Source organism: Mobula birostris, chromosome 8, assembly GCF_030028105.1.
Source record: "Mobula birostris isolate sMobBir1 chromosome 8, sMobBir1.hap1, whole genome shotgun sequence".
NCBI lineage: Eukaryota > Metazoa > Chordata > Chondrichthyes > Myliobatiformes > Myliobatidae > Mobula > Mobula birostris.
The window spans coordinates 110114354-110130171 of record NC_092377.1 but is presented as its reverse complement, the minus strand read 5'-3'; the positions used below and the strand labels follow the sequence as shown (position 1 = coordinate 110130171).

At 41.5% G+C, this 15818-nt stretch overlaps 1 protein-coding gene across 9 annotated transcripts in view; it reads right to left on the bottom strand.

Annotated features, from left to right (window-relative positions):
* Positions 1-15818, bottom strand: part of LOC140201598 (uncharacterized) — a 119126-nt gene that overhangs the window by 56004 nt on the left and 47304 nt on the right. For 8 of the 9 annotated variants that reach the window (XM_072265962.1, XM_072265963.1, XM_072265955.1 and 5 more), the window contains 3 exons: positions 13866-14010; positions 7094-7193; positions 735-836 (listed from right to left, as the gene is read on the bottom strand). In XM_072265962.1, coding sequence (XP_072122063.1) covers positions 735-836; positions 7094-7193; positions 13866-14010 — 347 coding nt within the window. The remainder of the gene's footprint in view (positions 1-734; positions 837-7093; positions 7194-13865; positions 14011-15818) is intronic. The other variant, XM_072265960.1, reaches the window with a different exon arrangement.

Genomic DNA, 15818 nt, shown 5'->3' with positions numbered 1-15818 from the left:
GCTACCTACAGGGTCGCTAACATAAAGTAAGAGGTCATCAGCATATAGGGACACACGGTGTTCCATGTCCCCTCTTCTAACACCTTAAAATAATGTAGTTGACTTAAGTGCAATAGAAAGAGGCTCAATTGCAATTGCAAAAAGAAGAGGGGACAATGGGCAGCCTTGGCGAGTGTTGCATGTTAATGGGAAATAGTCAGATTGAAAATAATTTATCTGTATACACACAAAAGGCGAGTGATATAATAGCTTAACCCAGGCTACAAATATTCTGCCAAATCCAAATTTCTCCAAAACACTAAACAAGTACACCCACTCTACTCTGTCAAACGCCTTCTCTGCGTCCAAGGAGATAACAACCTCCGGACTCGGAGAATCACTGGGTGAATAAACCACATCAGCCAGTCGACGGATATTTAAATAAGAACAGTGATTTTTAATAAAACCTGTTTGATTGTCTGAAATTATCTTGGGAAGGGAGCGTTCTAAACAGCATGCAAGCACTTCAGCCAAAATTTTCACATCCATGTTCAAAAGTGAGATGGGGCGATATGATCCACAATGAGTCAGGTCCTTGTCCTTTTTAAGAAGTGAAATAGATGCCTGTGAAAGAGTAGGGGGTAAGGAACCATTCTCCAAAGATTCCTGAAACACTTCTAGAAGGACCAAAATGAGCTTATCCTTAAATTCCTTATAAAATTCTATCGGATAAACATCAGGGCCTGGGGACTTACCACTCTGCATAGCCATAATGGTATTATTAATCTCTTCCTGCCCAAGCGCCCGATCTCAATTCTCCACCTCCTCTGGTTCAATAGTTGGTATTTCCAAATTACCTAAAAAACGTTCCATATTTGTTATATCTGAGGAAAACTCTGAGGTGTACAGAGAGGAATAAAAAGTTGCAAAGATATTATTAATCTCTTTTGGATTGCTTGTCAAGTTTTGGTGCGTGTCTCTTATCTGGGGAATAAGTCGTGATGCAGCTTGACGTTTCAACTGATGAGCCATAAGCCAGCTCGCCTTGTCACCATATTCATAATAGAAGCCACGTGTCTTAAGAATTAATTGTTCTGATAGGTTTGTAGGTAGAAGATTAAACTTCGCTTGCAAATCAGCCCGGCTTTTATATAATTCCGCAGTGGGTGCCTCAGAATATTGACTATCCAGGTCCAAAATAGATTGCAATAACACGTGCATTTTCTTCCTACGCTCTTTATTGGCATGTGAAGTGTAAGACATTATTTGACCCCTCAAGTAAGCTTCTAAAGTTTCCCAAAGTAAAGAGTATGATACTGACTCAGTTTTGTTAGTCTCGAAGAATGTGTCAATGTTAGCTGATATATAACTACAAAATTTCTCATTGGAAAGCAAAAGGGGGTTAAGTCTCCACACAGGCCGTTCTCTAATGTTTAAAGGAAAAAATAGGTCCAGTTTCAAGGACGTGTGATCAGATATAACTATAGCAGTGTATTCAATTTGTCTAATCATTGGTATCAAGGAGTTACCTATAAAGAAATAGTCTAGCCTGGAATAGGAGTGGTGAACATCAGAAAAGAAAGAGAATTCCTAACCGATGGATTCAAAAATCTCCAAGGATCCATATAACCATTTTGTTGCATAAACAACGAGAAGGCCTTTGCCTTTGTTTAAAATCCATGTCTGTCTTTAAGGTTTTCCAGTTCCATATATTACGTACCCCGTAACTGGGTTGCCAAACCAGCAGAAATGGACCACTTAGTTGGAGTCTGGATTACTGGAACTAAGAAAGTTTTATTAAAGAAATAAGTAACACAGTACTCTAGTAGTAGGGATATAAATGCAACAGGTTAGCAATGAATAAACACACATGAGAGAGAGAGAGAGAGAGAGAGAGAGAAAGAAAGAGAATGCTGATATTCAAATCGGATTCAACAGACCTTTGATATTCCTCGCAGTTAGCTTTTGGCGCGAGCCCTTTTTAATGTCTTCTGAGGTCACCGACTGTGACCCCTCCGTTCCGGATACGATCGTTCTTCCGCGGTGAACCCGGCACCCAGGCAAGGGTGGATACACACACCAGGTTCCCGCTGATCATACCGTCTCACCTTGTGCGTCTATGGTTGGTCCCGCGACCAGACCTCCAAAACTCCCACCAACTTGTGGGGGGCACACCGCACTTCCAGGGTCTCGTTACCTCGTGATGTCGTGGTGTGTCTCTTGCCTTAGCGAACCTGTCCCTTTTATCCCCCTGCTGGGGTATCACCTGTCCATCAAACTTCAAACAGTTCAGGTTCAAAGCCACCGGTCTCTGACAATACTCGGAACTGTGTCTCCTTTTCGTTAATCCCTCTCGTCTCTCTCCTATTAGCATTTTGAATGCTTCCCCCATCTGTCTCTCTCTTATCTCTTTTATCGGCATCTTCTGATAACTTGGTCACACATAGTTTACTAGAAAACAGTTAAATGAATCATAGAGTCATAGAGCACCCAGCACAAGAGTAGGTGCTTTGGCCCATCTAGTCCTTGACAAAGTGTTATTTTGCCTAAATCAAACCCACACCTACCACCTCCACTGGCAGCTCATTCCACATTCTGAGTGAAGAAAATCCCCCTCTTGTTCTCCTTATATATTTTCCTTTAACCCTTAACCTATGACCTCAAGCTCTATTTTCAACTAATCTCGGTGGAAAAAGCCTGTTTGCATTTACCCTATCTATACTGCTCAATATTTAATATAACTCTCACTCAATGTCAGCAAAAACATAAAGCTGATTTTTGACAACAGAAAGAAGCCGGAGACACAATGAACCAGTCCTCATTAGGGAATCAGAGGTGGAGAGTGTCAGTAACTTTAAATTCCTTCATGTTACCATATCAGAGGTTCTGTCCTGGCTCCAGCACCTAAGTGCCATCACAAAGAAGGCATGACTGGGTCTCATCTTTTTTAGATGCTTGCGTAGATTTGGTATCTAATTTAAAACTCTGACAAACTTCTATAGATACACAGTGGAAAGTATCCTGACTGATTGCATCACAGCCTGGTATGGAAAATCCAATGCCCAGGAACAGAAAAGTATACCAAAAGTGGTGGATGTAGCCCAGACCATCACAGGCAAAGCCCTCGCCATCACTGAGCACCACCACAAGAATGCAGCATCCATGTTCAAGGACCCATTATGCAGGCCATGCTCTATTCTCGCTGCTACCATCAGGCAGGAGCCTTAGGTCCCACCTCACCATGCTCATGAACAGTTATAACCCTACAACTATCAGGCTCCCTCCTGAGCCAAATAAATAAATAATGCTGAGGACATGAGACATAGAGTCCTTGAAACCTACCCTGGTCCCAGAGTGTGACACCTCTCACTTGTCTGTATTAATTTCCATCTGCTAATTTTCAGCCCATTTTTCCAGCTGGTCCAGATTCTGCTGCAAAGTTTGATAGCCTTTCTCACTGCCCACTATGCCCCTAATCTTGAGGTCATCTGTAGATTTGCTGATCCAGTTTACCACATTATCATTCAGATTGTTGATGACAAACAACAAGAAATCTTTTAGTTTTATGTTTTGCAACTCCAAAACATAAAACTAATTGAAAGAAAAACAGGGGAGCCGAGAGATGCATGTCTACTCAGTTTCTCTTCAGTCAGACATGCTGATATGACGTGGTGCATGATGATGTATGCCTTTCACTAACTTTACGTACAACCCAAAATGAATTATGTAAACAACAAGGAAAGCTTAATCAAACAATATATTTACAATATTACTGAAATATTAAATACACACCAAGACCTGCTCTTGTGCACTCCCGGTTTATCTTGCAACCCAGTTCAATTGCCATGCTTTCATTTGGATAGGCTGTAGGCTTTGTTACCTCTTTTGTATAGTTCTCATTCTGCCCTCTGACAGTTCCTCTACTCTCTCACAAAGCTTCCAGCCCTCCTCCAAAGATTCCCTGCTTTGTTGCTAAGCTCAATTTCCACAAGAGCTTAACACATAGAAATGGAATTAGGCCACTCGGCCCATTGATTCTGATGACATTCAATCATTGTTGATTTATTATACCTCTGAACTCTATTCTCCTGCCTTCTCCCCATAATCTTTAATGCACTGACTAACCAAGACAAGAACTCATCAGCCTCCACTTTAAATATACTCAATCACTTGGCCTCCATGGCCATCTGTGGCAATGAATTCCACAGATTCATCACCCCCTCGCTAAAGAACTTCCTAATCCATTTAGAGCAGAGATGATTAGGAACTTCTTTAGTTGTGCTAAATCTGAGGCTGTGCTATCTGGTCCTAGACTCACCCACTAGTGGAAATTTCCTCTCTAGCCACCCATCTAGGCCTTTCAATATTCGATAGGCTTCAATGAGATCCCCCCTCATTCTTTTAAACTCCAGTGAGTACAGGCCAAGAGCCATCAAAAGCTCCTCATGGGTTAACACTTTCATTCCCTGAATCATTCTCACAAACCTTCTCTGGACCCACTCCAGTGCCTACACATCAGTTTTTAGATAAGGGATCCAAAACTGCTCACAATACTCCAAGGATGGTCAGACCAAATCCATCAGTATTACATCCTTACATTCTAGTCCTCTTGAAATGAATGCTAACATTACACTTGCTTTCCTTACCATCAACCCAACCTGCAAGTTAACCTTCAGGGAATCTTTGCACCTCCGATTTTTGAATTTTTCCCTATTTAGAAAAAAAAGTCTATGCCTTTATTCCTTCTACCAAAGTGCATGACTATACACTTCCCTACACTATATACCATCTGCTGTTTCTTTACTCATTCTCCCAATCTGACCAAGTTCTTCTGCAGACTCCCTGATTCTTCAATACTGCCTTATCCTCCTCCAATCTCTGTATCATCAACAAACTTGATCAGAAAGGCATCAATTCCATTATCTAAATCATTAGTGTATAACATGAAGAGAAGTCAAAACCAACCCCCGCACTACCACTAGTCACTGGCACTTCACCAAAATTGACCTCCTTATTCCCACTCTTTGCCCCCTACCAATCAGCCAATCTTCTACCCATGATAGTATCTTTCCTGTAATCCCATGGGCTCTTATTTTGTTAAGCAGCCTCATGTGCGGCACCTTGTCAAAGGCTTTCTGAAAATTCAAATATACAACATCCACTGACTCTCCGTTTCTATCCTGCCTGTTATTTCTTCAAAGATTTCCAACAAATATGTCAGGTAATGTGTCTCCTTAAGGAAACAATGCTGACTTTGGCCTATCTTATCATGTGCCTCCAAGTACTCCAATACCTTATCCTTAATAATGAACTCCAATATTTTCCCAACCACTGAAGTTGGGCTAAATGGCCTATAGTTTCCTTTCTTCTAGTCTTCTCAGAGAGTGGATGGACATTTGCAATTATCCAGTCCTCTGGAACCATTCCAGAATTTAGCGATTCTTGAAAGATCATTACTAATGCATCCACAATCTCTTCAGTTACCAGGGGAGTAGATCACCTGGTCCAGATGACTTATCTACCTTCAGACCTTTCAGCTTCCCAAGTCCTTCCCCTTAGTGCCTCCTGACACTTGAATTTCTGGCGTACAGCTATTGTCTTCCTCAGTGAAGACTGATGCAAAATACTTACTAAGTTCCTCTGTCATTTCTTTGTCCCCCATTACTACCTCTCCAGCATCACTTTCCAGTGGTCCAATGTCCACCCTTGCCTCTATCTTACTCTTTAACTTTCTGAAAATACTTTTTGTATCCTCTTTGATATTATTGGCTAGCTTACCTTCATATTTCATCTTTTGTCTCATGTTGTTTTTGTTACCGTCTGTTATTTTTAAAAGCTTCCCAATCCTCTAACTTTCCACTACTTTTTACTATATTATATGCCCTCTCTTTTGCTTTTATGTTGTCTTTGACTTCCCTTGTCAGCCTCAGTTATCTCATCTTTCCTTTAGAACTTATTGATCTTTGGGATATATCTATCCTGCACCTTCCAAATTGCCGCCAGAAACTTCAGCTTTTGCTGTTCTGCTGTCATCCCTGTTAGTTTTCCCTTCAATCAACTTTGGACGAGTCCTTTCTGATGCCTCTGGAATTCCCTTTACTCCACTGTAATACTGATACATCTGAATTTACCTTCTTCCTCCCAAACTGCAAGGTTTATTCTATCATATTATGATGACTGTCTCCTCAGGGGTCCTTTACCTTAAGCTTCCTAATCAATCTGGTTCATTATACGACACCCAATCCAGAATTGGCCTTCCCCTAGTGGGCTCAACCATAATGTGCTCTAAAAAGCAATCTTGTACACATTCTACAAACTTCCCCGCTTGGGAGCCATTACTTTTGTTCCAATGTGTTCTTGCTTGTAAAAATTGTGTTTAATTTATGTTTTCCATCTGAATGCTGCCCATATGTTACCTTTGTAAGAGGTGTAAAACAACATCCTTTCTGTCAAATCCTGCAGCGAAGTGAAGCGGAGTCAACTTTCTGCTAGCATGTCCTTGGCATTTCACATCACCATTTCTGCAATCCGTGAACAGCTCTTACCCTGAATTGTTTGCAGGGCCACCTGCTGCTGTCCCCATGCCAGGACCATGACACTGCCACTAGCAAATCCCTGTCGGAAGTTGGAACCATAGTCTTGATCAAAAATACGGGCCCGGGTCCAAGCTGCTCGGAGAAAATCTGCTATGTTCCTTCTTTGCTGTTTTTTCTTGAACCTGTGCATACATGCGCTTACACTTCTTACTCTGACTTTCTGTGTTACAGACACCATATAAAACAAAGCAGATTTTGTACAATACACATTGATCAGAAAGTCAAAGGGTATGGAGGTTGACTGTATAAAATCCAGTTGTTCAAGAGCAATATTGAATAGTGCACAGATTTCAGCAGGTCATATAGTCTAATCCTGCTCCAATTTCCAAAGTTCTCTCTTTCCAGCTAAACCCAGGAATTCTCATTTCCCATTAATTGCTAAGACTCCTGCAGTCTGACATAAAATTTAAAATCTAAAGCATGCAACATCATTTACGTAAAGTGGCTACCTGGAGGAACTGGGTCATGTGACAAGAAATAGCATTTTGCTGCGTATCGATGAAAAGTAACCTGTATACCTGGGAATCTTGTTGAAATAACTCTGAATCCACCTTAAGTTGTTCTTCAACAAAATCTTCAAAAGTCTTTTGCTTTTCATCAATTCCAGGCCTGATAGGTCTAAAAGGAAAAGCAGTTGTAGTTAGTGTTGTGGCTGTTTATTTCAATATATCTTCTTGTTTTAGACCTTTAATGCATTAAATTGCTGCCAATTGTAAGGATTATTGAAATAAGATCAGAAAGTGCTGAAAATGCTCAGCAGGTCAGGTAACATCTGTGAAGTGGAAAACAGTTAACATTTCTGGTAGAGGCTTCTTTATATCCTATTCCCCTTTTCTGTCCTCACCAGTGTCCATGAGACCCATGTTGTGAGTAACCATGCAAGTTAGGATAAAGCGCTGGCAACTAGAGTTCTTAACCATTGATCCCAGGATCTGAGATCAAATCTAATCATCTCACAATTTAAATTCAAATAATTAAATAAAATCTGGATATTTTTTGAAGCTCTAGCCTTAGAAATGGTTGCTTTGCGAACACTGGTTTGTACAATGCTATTTGAATCAATAATGCCTTTCAGGAAAGGAAATTTATCATCAGGAGAACATCAGAATATTGGAAATATAGAGAACATCAATATTGGAGCATTGGAATGGAATAGGAGCCTTCGATATGATCATGGCTAACCTACACCAAGCCTCATCTTTTCTTCTGTTCCAGTTCCCCAAAGCCCTCAGAGCCCCTGGCTTTCAAAAACCTATCTACTTCTTTCTTAAGTAGCCCGAATGATTTAAACATGAGAAAGTCTCCTCAAAATTAATCAGTAAACTCAAAGATCCCTTTGTGCAATTGGATCCTAGATTTCCTCACTTGTAGACCCCAGTCAGTCCGGATGAGCAAAAACATCTCCTCCATAATCTCCATCAGCACAGGAGCACCACAGGGATGTGTACTTAGCCCTCTGCTCTACTCACTTCACACCTATGACTGTGTGGCAAAGTACAGCTCCAAAACCATATACAAGTTTGCTGATGCCAACACCGTTGTGGGCTGTATCAAAGGGGGTGATGAATCAGCATGCAGGACGGAGACTGAAAATTTGGTTGAGTGGTGTCATAGCAACAACCTCTCACTCAATGTCAATAAGACCAAAGAACTGATTGTAGACTTCAGGGGAGGGAAACCATTAGTCTATGAGCCAGTACTCATCACAGGATCAGAGGTGGAGAGAGTCAGTAAATTTAAATTCCTGGGTGTCACTATCTCAGTAAACCTGCCCTGGACCCATCATATAAATATAATTCCAAAGAAAGCACAACAGTGCCTCTACTTCCTCAGGAGTCTGTGGGGATTCGGCATGTCATTAAAAACCTTGGAAAACTTATATAGATGTGAGGTGGAAAGTGCACTGACTGGCTGTATTATGGCCTGATATGGGAACACCAATGCCTTTGGGTGGAAAATCCTACAAAAAGGTAATGGATTTGGCTCAGTATGTTGCGGGTAAAACCCTCCCAACCGTTGAGCACATCTATATGAAACATTGCCATAGAAAAACAGCATCAATCATCACAGATCCTCACCACCCAGAGTAATGCTCTTTTCTCTCTGCTGCCATCAGGTAGAAGGTACAAGAGCCTCAGGACTCGCACCACCAGGTTCAAGAACAGTTACTTCCGTCAACCATCAAGCTCTTGAGTAAAAAGGGATAACTACACTCACTTAAGGACTTTTCTTTATCTTATTTATTGTTATTTATTTATATCTGCATTTGCACAGTTTGTTGTTCATTGATCCTGTTTACAGTTACTGTTCTATAGATTTGCTAAGTATGCCCACAGAAAGACTCTCAGGGTTGTATGTGGTGATATGTATGTATTCTGATAATAAATTTTGACTTTGACTTTGAAAGTCTGCAGATGCTGGAAATCCAGCATAACACTCACAAACGCTGGAGGAACTCACCAGGGCGGGTGGCGTCTATGCAAAAGAATAAACAGTCAACATTTCAGGTCTGGACCCTTCTTCAGGACTGGAAAGGAAGGGGGAAGATCCCAGAATAAAAAGATAGGGGGAGGGGATGGAGGATAGGTGAAGCTAGGTGTGTAAGAAAGGTAAAGGGCTGGAGAGGATGAGAGAGGAGAGTGGACCATAGGAGAAAAGGAAGGAGGAGGGGACCAAGAGGGAGGTGATAGGAAAGTGAGAACAGAGAAGAGGCCAGAGGAGCAGAAGTAGGTCAGCTGGCTGATCGAGTCTGCTCCGCCATTCAATCATGGTTGATCCTTTTTTTCTCTCCTTCTCAACCCCAGATCCCAGCCTTCCCCCATAACTTTTGATGCCATGTCCAATCAAGAACCCATCAATCTTTGCCTTAAATACACCCAATGACCTGACCTCCACAGCTGCAGGTGGCAACAAATTCCACAAATTCACCACCCTTTGGCTAAAGAAATTTTTCCGCATCTCTATTTGAAAGGGCACCCTTCTATCCTGAGGCTGTGCCCTCTTGTCCTCGACTCTCCCACCATGGGAAACATCCTTTCCACATCTACTCTGTCTGGGCCTTTCAACAATCAAAAGGTTTCTATGAGATCCCCCCTCATCCTTCTGAATTCCAGCGACTACAGACCCAGAGCCATCAAAAGTTCCTCATTTGATAACCCTTTCATTCCTGGAATCATCCTTGTGAACCTCCTCTGGACCCTCTCACATGCCAGCACAAATTTTCTAAGACGAGGGGCCCAAAACTGTTCACAATACTCAAGGTGAGGCATCACCAGTGCCTTATAAAACCTCAGCATTACATCCTTGCTCTTGTATTCTAGACCTCTTGAAATGAATGCTAACATGGCATTTGCCTTCCTCACCACTGACTCGACCTGCAACTTAGCTTTTAGGGTATCCTGCACTAGGACTCCCAATTCCTTTCTCAGATTTTTGGATCTTAACCCCGTTTAGAAAATAGTCCGCACATTTATTTCTACTGCCAAAGTGCATGGCCATGCATTTTCCAACATGGTATTTCATTTGCCACTTTCTTGCCTATTCTCCTAATCTGTCCAAGTCCTTCTGCATCCTACCTGTTTCTCAACACTACCTGCCCCTCCACCAATTCTCATTATCATCTGCAAACTTGGCAACAAAGCCATCTAGTCCATCATCTAAGTCACTGGTATACAGCATAAGAAGAAGTGGTCCCAACACTGACCCCTGCAGAACACCACTAGTCACTGGCAGCCAACCAGAAAAGGGTCCTTTTATCCCACTCACTGCCTCCTACCAATAAGCCAATGTTCTAACCATATTAGTAACTTTCCTGTAATGGAGAATAAAAGATGGGGAGGGGGAGGGGGAGGGAATTTTTTTTAACTGGAAGGAGAAATCGATATTCATGCCAGACGGAATACAAGGTGTTGCTTCTCCACCCAAATGATCTAAGCTCCACAACTCTGTGGACGAGAATTCGCACTTCATTTTTTAAAGACTGCCTCCTAATACCAATACCAGATGTTTCAATAAGATATTCCCTTATTCTTCTAAACTCCAAATGACTCATGGTAGGACAACTGTCTCCTCCAAGAAATTAGCTTAATGAAACTCGTTTGCATTCCTTCCAGTGCTGGTATATTCTGTTTTAAATAAAGGGAAAATGTGTACAGATTCCAGATGTGGCCTTATCAATACTCTGCACAATTGTAACAATACTTCCCATACTTTTTGCCTTCTTAACTACCTGTTGGAACTACTCACTGAAGTTTTCTGATTTGTGCTCAGTAATACCTGGAAACCTCTATATACTTTCCTCATCTTTGAGCTTCCTCTATTTATTTAACAGTCTGCTCTTAATTTCATCTCTGAAGTGCAATATTTCACACTTTCCTTCAAGTTTCACCCACTCGCTCAAACTACAAAGAGTCCTCATATCCTCATTAAAACATGCCCTTCCACCTACTTTCCTGTCATTGGCAAACTTTGAAACCTTCTACTCTGCCCCCTCCTCTGGGTCATTAAATATAAACAATATATAATTAAAGGCCAAGAACTGATCCTTGGGAAACTTTTTATTGCCTTCTTTCACTGTAAAAATTACTCATTTATTCTGACTCTCTGTCTTCTGTACAATAACAAGTCTTTATTCTATGTTAACACGCAACCTCCTGCTCAATGGAAAAACACTGAGGAGAGGATACTTTCCATCCCCATACAGGCAATTCTGGCTGATAACAACCTACAAAGTTACATAAATAATATTAACAACTCGTGGGTGAAATGAACTCTTAAAATATGGAAAACTATTATAAAAGAATATAAACTAGAGAGAGACATTGCAATTCTTAAATTAGAAACATAGAAACATAGAAAATAGGTGCAGGAGTAGGCCATTCGGCCCTTCGAGCCTGCACCGCCATTTATTATGATCATGGCTGATCATCCAACTCAGAACACCGCCCCAGCCTTCCCTCCATACCTAGATTTAAGGACTGGACAGCTAAAGGAATAACAGCTATTTGCAATATAATGAAAGAAGGAACACTGTTCAGTTCTGAAATGCTCAAAGAGAAACACTTAATAGAAAAACAAGACTTTTATCGATATTTACAGATGCAACAGTATGTTAATAGGACAGTTAAAAATGTAACCAAGGCAAGTACATGTCTGATAGGGCTATTTAGAAAAGCATATAATTCAGACAAAGGTAGTAGAATAATTTCAAGCATGTATAAGGGTTTGTCAAATCTTAAAACACATTTGACTTCATATATTAAAACAAAATGAGAGAAGGAAGGAGGGATAATAATATCTGAGGAAGACTGGACAATAATATGGAGGTATCAATGGAAGTGTACCAGTTCACAGAAATGGAGGGAGTTCAGGTGGAAAAATTTGATAAGATATTTTATTACACCCTCTCAGAAATCCCATTATGATAGTAACCTCCCTGTTTGCTGGAGAAATTGTGGAAATCAAAATGCAAACCATTACCATATTTCCTGGGATTGCCCCGTTATCAAAGACTATTGGAGTAGGACACATAATGCCCTACAAGACATCTTTAAATGTGAAATACCCTTAGAGAGTAAGACCATATATTTTGGGTATATACCTCAAGAATGGTTGAAAAGAGATAAATATTTAATGAATGTACTGCTGGTGGCTGGTAAAAAGACTCTTACCAGGAAATCGTTATCACAGGAGAGCCCAACTTTAAATGTATGGACGGAAATTACAATGGACATTTACAAAATGGAGAAGATAACAGCATCTGTTAATCATAAGTTGGAACAATTTGATTCATACTGGAAAAAAAATGGTTTAACTACATAACACCTCATAGGCCTGATTTTATTCTCACAAGTCAATGAATAGGTTGTAAAAAAATCACTCCCTACTCTATACATAGTTTTCTTCTTTCCATTGTTCTTTCTTTCATCTCCTTTTCTATAAGCATATACCTCAGATAAATATTATGTGGAGATTTGTGACAAATATGATTATATGATATATATGTACAGTATCTGAAGTACATCTTATGGAAATGTTTGTTTGATGATGAAATTCAATGAAAGTAAATTACAAAAAAAAGCACACAGCTTCCTAATGCCACTAGCCCTTGTGCACCAGTCTCTATGTGGCACATTGGTAAGTGGCTTCCAGAAATCCAAATATACTACACGTACAGATTCTTCTCTACAGTATCTATCATGATTGAATGATCCTGAAAGACTTCTGGCAAATTTGTCAAACATGATTTACATATCATAATACTGTGTTCACTTGGTTTGATTACAGTATAGCTCTAAAAAAGTTGAAGAAGCGAAGTTTTTCAGGAAGTGATTCTTGAGAACTAGGGTGATGGTGGACATATAAAGTGGCTTCAGGAGGTGTGGGTTAGATAATGAAGTAAGGTTGAAAGTATGCATGCTGAACTGTAATACTGCAAACAATCTATCCTTTAATCTCAAGTCTGGTGTGAGGTTGTGGGTAAGGGAGGGACAATAAAATAAACAGCATAGCATAAATTCTGAACAAATAGTCCACATGGAATGAATAATTTTGGCCATCAGTTTGTAAATGGAGTTAATAGGTGCTGTAGTGTCACCTACTGTTGAGGTATCTGCACTAAGACTTATTCATTCTTGGCAAACTTTATCTAAACAATTCATTCTCACTTCCAAAGATTACATAGACTATAGAACATGATAGCACAGTACAGGCCCTTCAGCCCTTGATGCTGTGCCAAACTTTGAACTTACTCTAGAATCAGTCTAACCCTTCCCTCCTGCATATCCCTCCATTTTTCTATCATTCATGTGCCTATCTATAAGTTTTTTTAAATGCCCCTAATATATCAGCCTCTAACACCATCCCTGTCAGTGTGTTCCACACACCCACCACCATTAGATTAGCTATTTCCAACCTGGGAAATATTCTCTGGCTCTCCATTCGATTTATGCTTCTTATCATCTTGTACACCTCTATCAAGTCACCTTTTGTCCTCTTTTGCTCCAAAGGGAAATGCCCTAGCTTGCTGATTCTAACTTTATAAGACATGTCCTCTAGTTCAGACAGCATCCTGGTAAATTTGCTCTGCACCTTCTCTAAAGCCTCCACAGCCTTCTTATAATGAGGTCACCAGAACTGAACACCATATTCCAAATGTAGTCTACAGATACAAAACAATCACATGAGGTGTGAGCAAATCTTGACATAGAAAAGTACTAAACAGGGAACGTGTATCATTATAATCCTTCAATTTATTATAAACATTCATCACCAAATGGTCTTTACTCTTACCTTTCCTCTAGTCGCCCCATTTCCTTAGAATTTGTTTTAATTCCAAAAGGAGTGACAACACGCTGCTCTTCTCCTTGCTCAGCTTTCTCTTCATTGATTGGAGAAAGATTTCCAGGATAGTTTTCATGCTCCAGGATACACTCGTCTAAAGAAATGGTAGATTTAATTAAAACAAACGGAATTGTTTTCAACAGTTTATCACCTTCATCCAGTAAGTGTAATGTTTTAGCACTTGATATCCTCCAGGGGTATTTGACAGAGTCTGGCATGATGCCTTATGGGCCACCACGAAGAAATTCAACTTGGAGCAGAAGCTGATTCATACAATCCATCAGCTTTACGCCAAGGCAACCAGTGCAGTACTCGCTCAGGGCACCATTGGGGAGAGGTTCCGTACCTCTGTAGGAGTCCGTCAGGGCTGTCTCCTCTCCCCCACTCTCTTCAATATCTTTCTTGAACGAATCACGAGTGTTGCCCTTGAAGATCATGTGGGCACAGTCAGCATCAGAAGGAGGAACATCGCAAACCTAAGATTTGCTGACAACATTGATGGACTTGCAGGAAAAGAGGACGAACTGGCCAACCTGGTCAGCCATCTTGACAGAGCCTCCACAAAGTTTGGAATGGAAATAAGTGCCAAGAAAACCAAGCTCATGGCAAATGCCAACGGTGCCATCACAACAGACATCTCAGTCCATGGTCAGAAACTTGAGACAGTGCCTGGGGGCAATGATCAGTGATGAAGGATCAAGACCAGAAGTCCTGGCAAGAACCGCACAGACAATGACTGCACTATCCAAACTCAAGACAATATGGAGGGACAGAAACATCACCATGAAGTACAAGATGAGACTCCTGCATGCATTGGTATTCTCCATCTTCCTGTACGCATGTGAGACATGGATGCTCACAACAGAGCTACAGAGGAAGATACAGGCATTGGAAATGAAAGCAACACACATCAAAGGTGCTGGTGAACGCAGCAGGCCAGGCAGTATCTCTAGGAAGAGGTACAGTCGATGTTTCAGGCCGAGACCCTTCGTCAGGACTAACTGAAGGAAGAGTTAGTAAGAGATTTGAAAGTGGGAGGGGGAGGGGGAGATCCAAAATGATAGGAGAAGACAAGAGGGGGAGGGATGGAGCCAAAAGCTGGACAGGTGATTGGCAAAGGGGATATGAGAGGATTATGGGACAGGAGGTCCAGGGAGAAAGACAAGTGGGGGGGGGGAACCAGAGGATGGGCAAGGGGTATAGTCAGAGGGACAGAGGGAGAAAAAGGAGAGTGAGAGAAAGAATGTGTGTATAAAAATAAGTAACAAATGGGGTACGAGGGGGAGGTGGGGCATTAGTGGAAGTTAGAGAAGTCGATGTTCATGCCATCAGGTTGGAGGCTACCCAGACGGAATATAAGGTGTTGTTCCTCCAACCTGAGTGTAGCTTCATCTTTACAGTAAAGGAGGCCGTGGATAGACATGTCAGAATGGGAATGGGATGTGGAATTATAATGTGTGGCCACTGGGAGATCCTGCTTTCTCTGGTGGACAGAGCATAGGTGTTCAGCAAAGCGGTCTCCCAGTCTGCGTCGGGTCTCGCCAATATATAGGAGGCCACATCGGGAGCACTGGACGCAGTATATCACCCCAGCCGACTCAGAGGTGAAATGTCACCTCACCTAGAAGGACTGTTTGGGGCCCTGAATGGTGGTAAGGTAGGAAGTGTAAGGGCATGTGTAGCACTTGTTCCGCTTACACGGATAAGTGCCAGGAGGGAGATCAGTGGGGAGGGATGAGGGGGGACGAATGGACAAGGGAGTCACGTAGGGAGCAATCCCTGCGGAAAGCAGAGAGTGGGGGGAGAGAAAGATGTGCTTAGTGGTGCGATCCTGTTGGAGGTGGCAGAAGTTACGGAGAATAATATGTCAGACCTGGAGGCTGGTGGGGTGGTAGGTGAGGA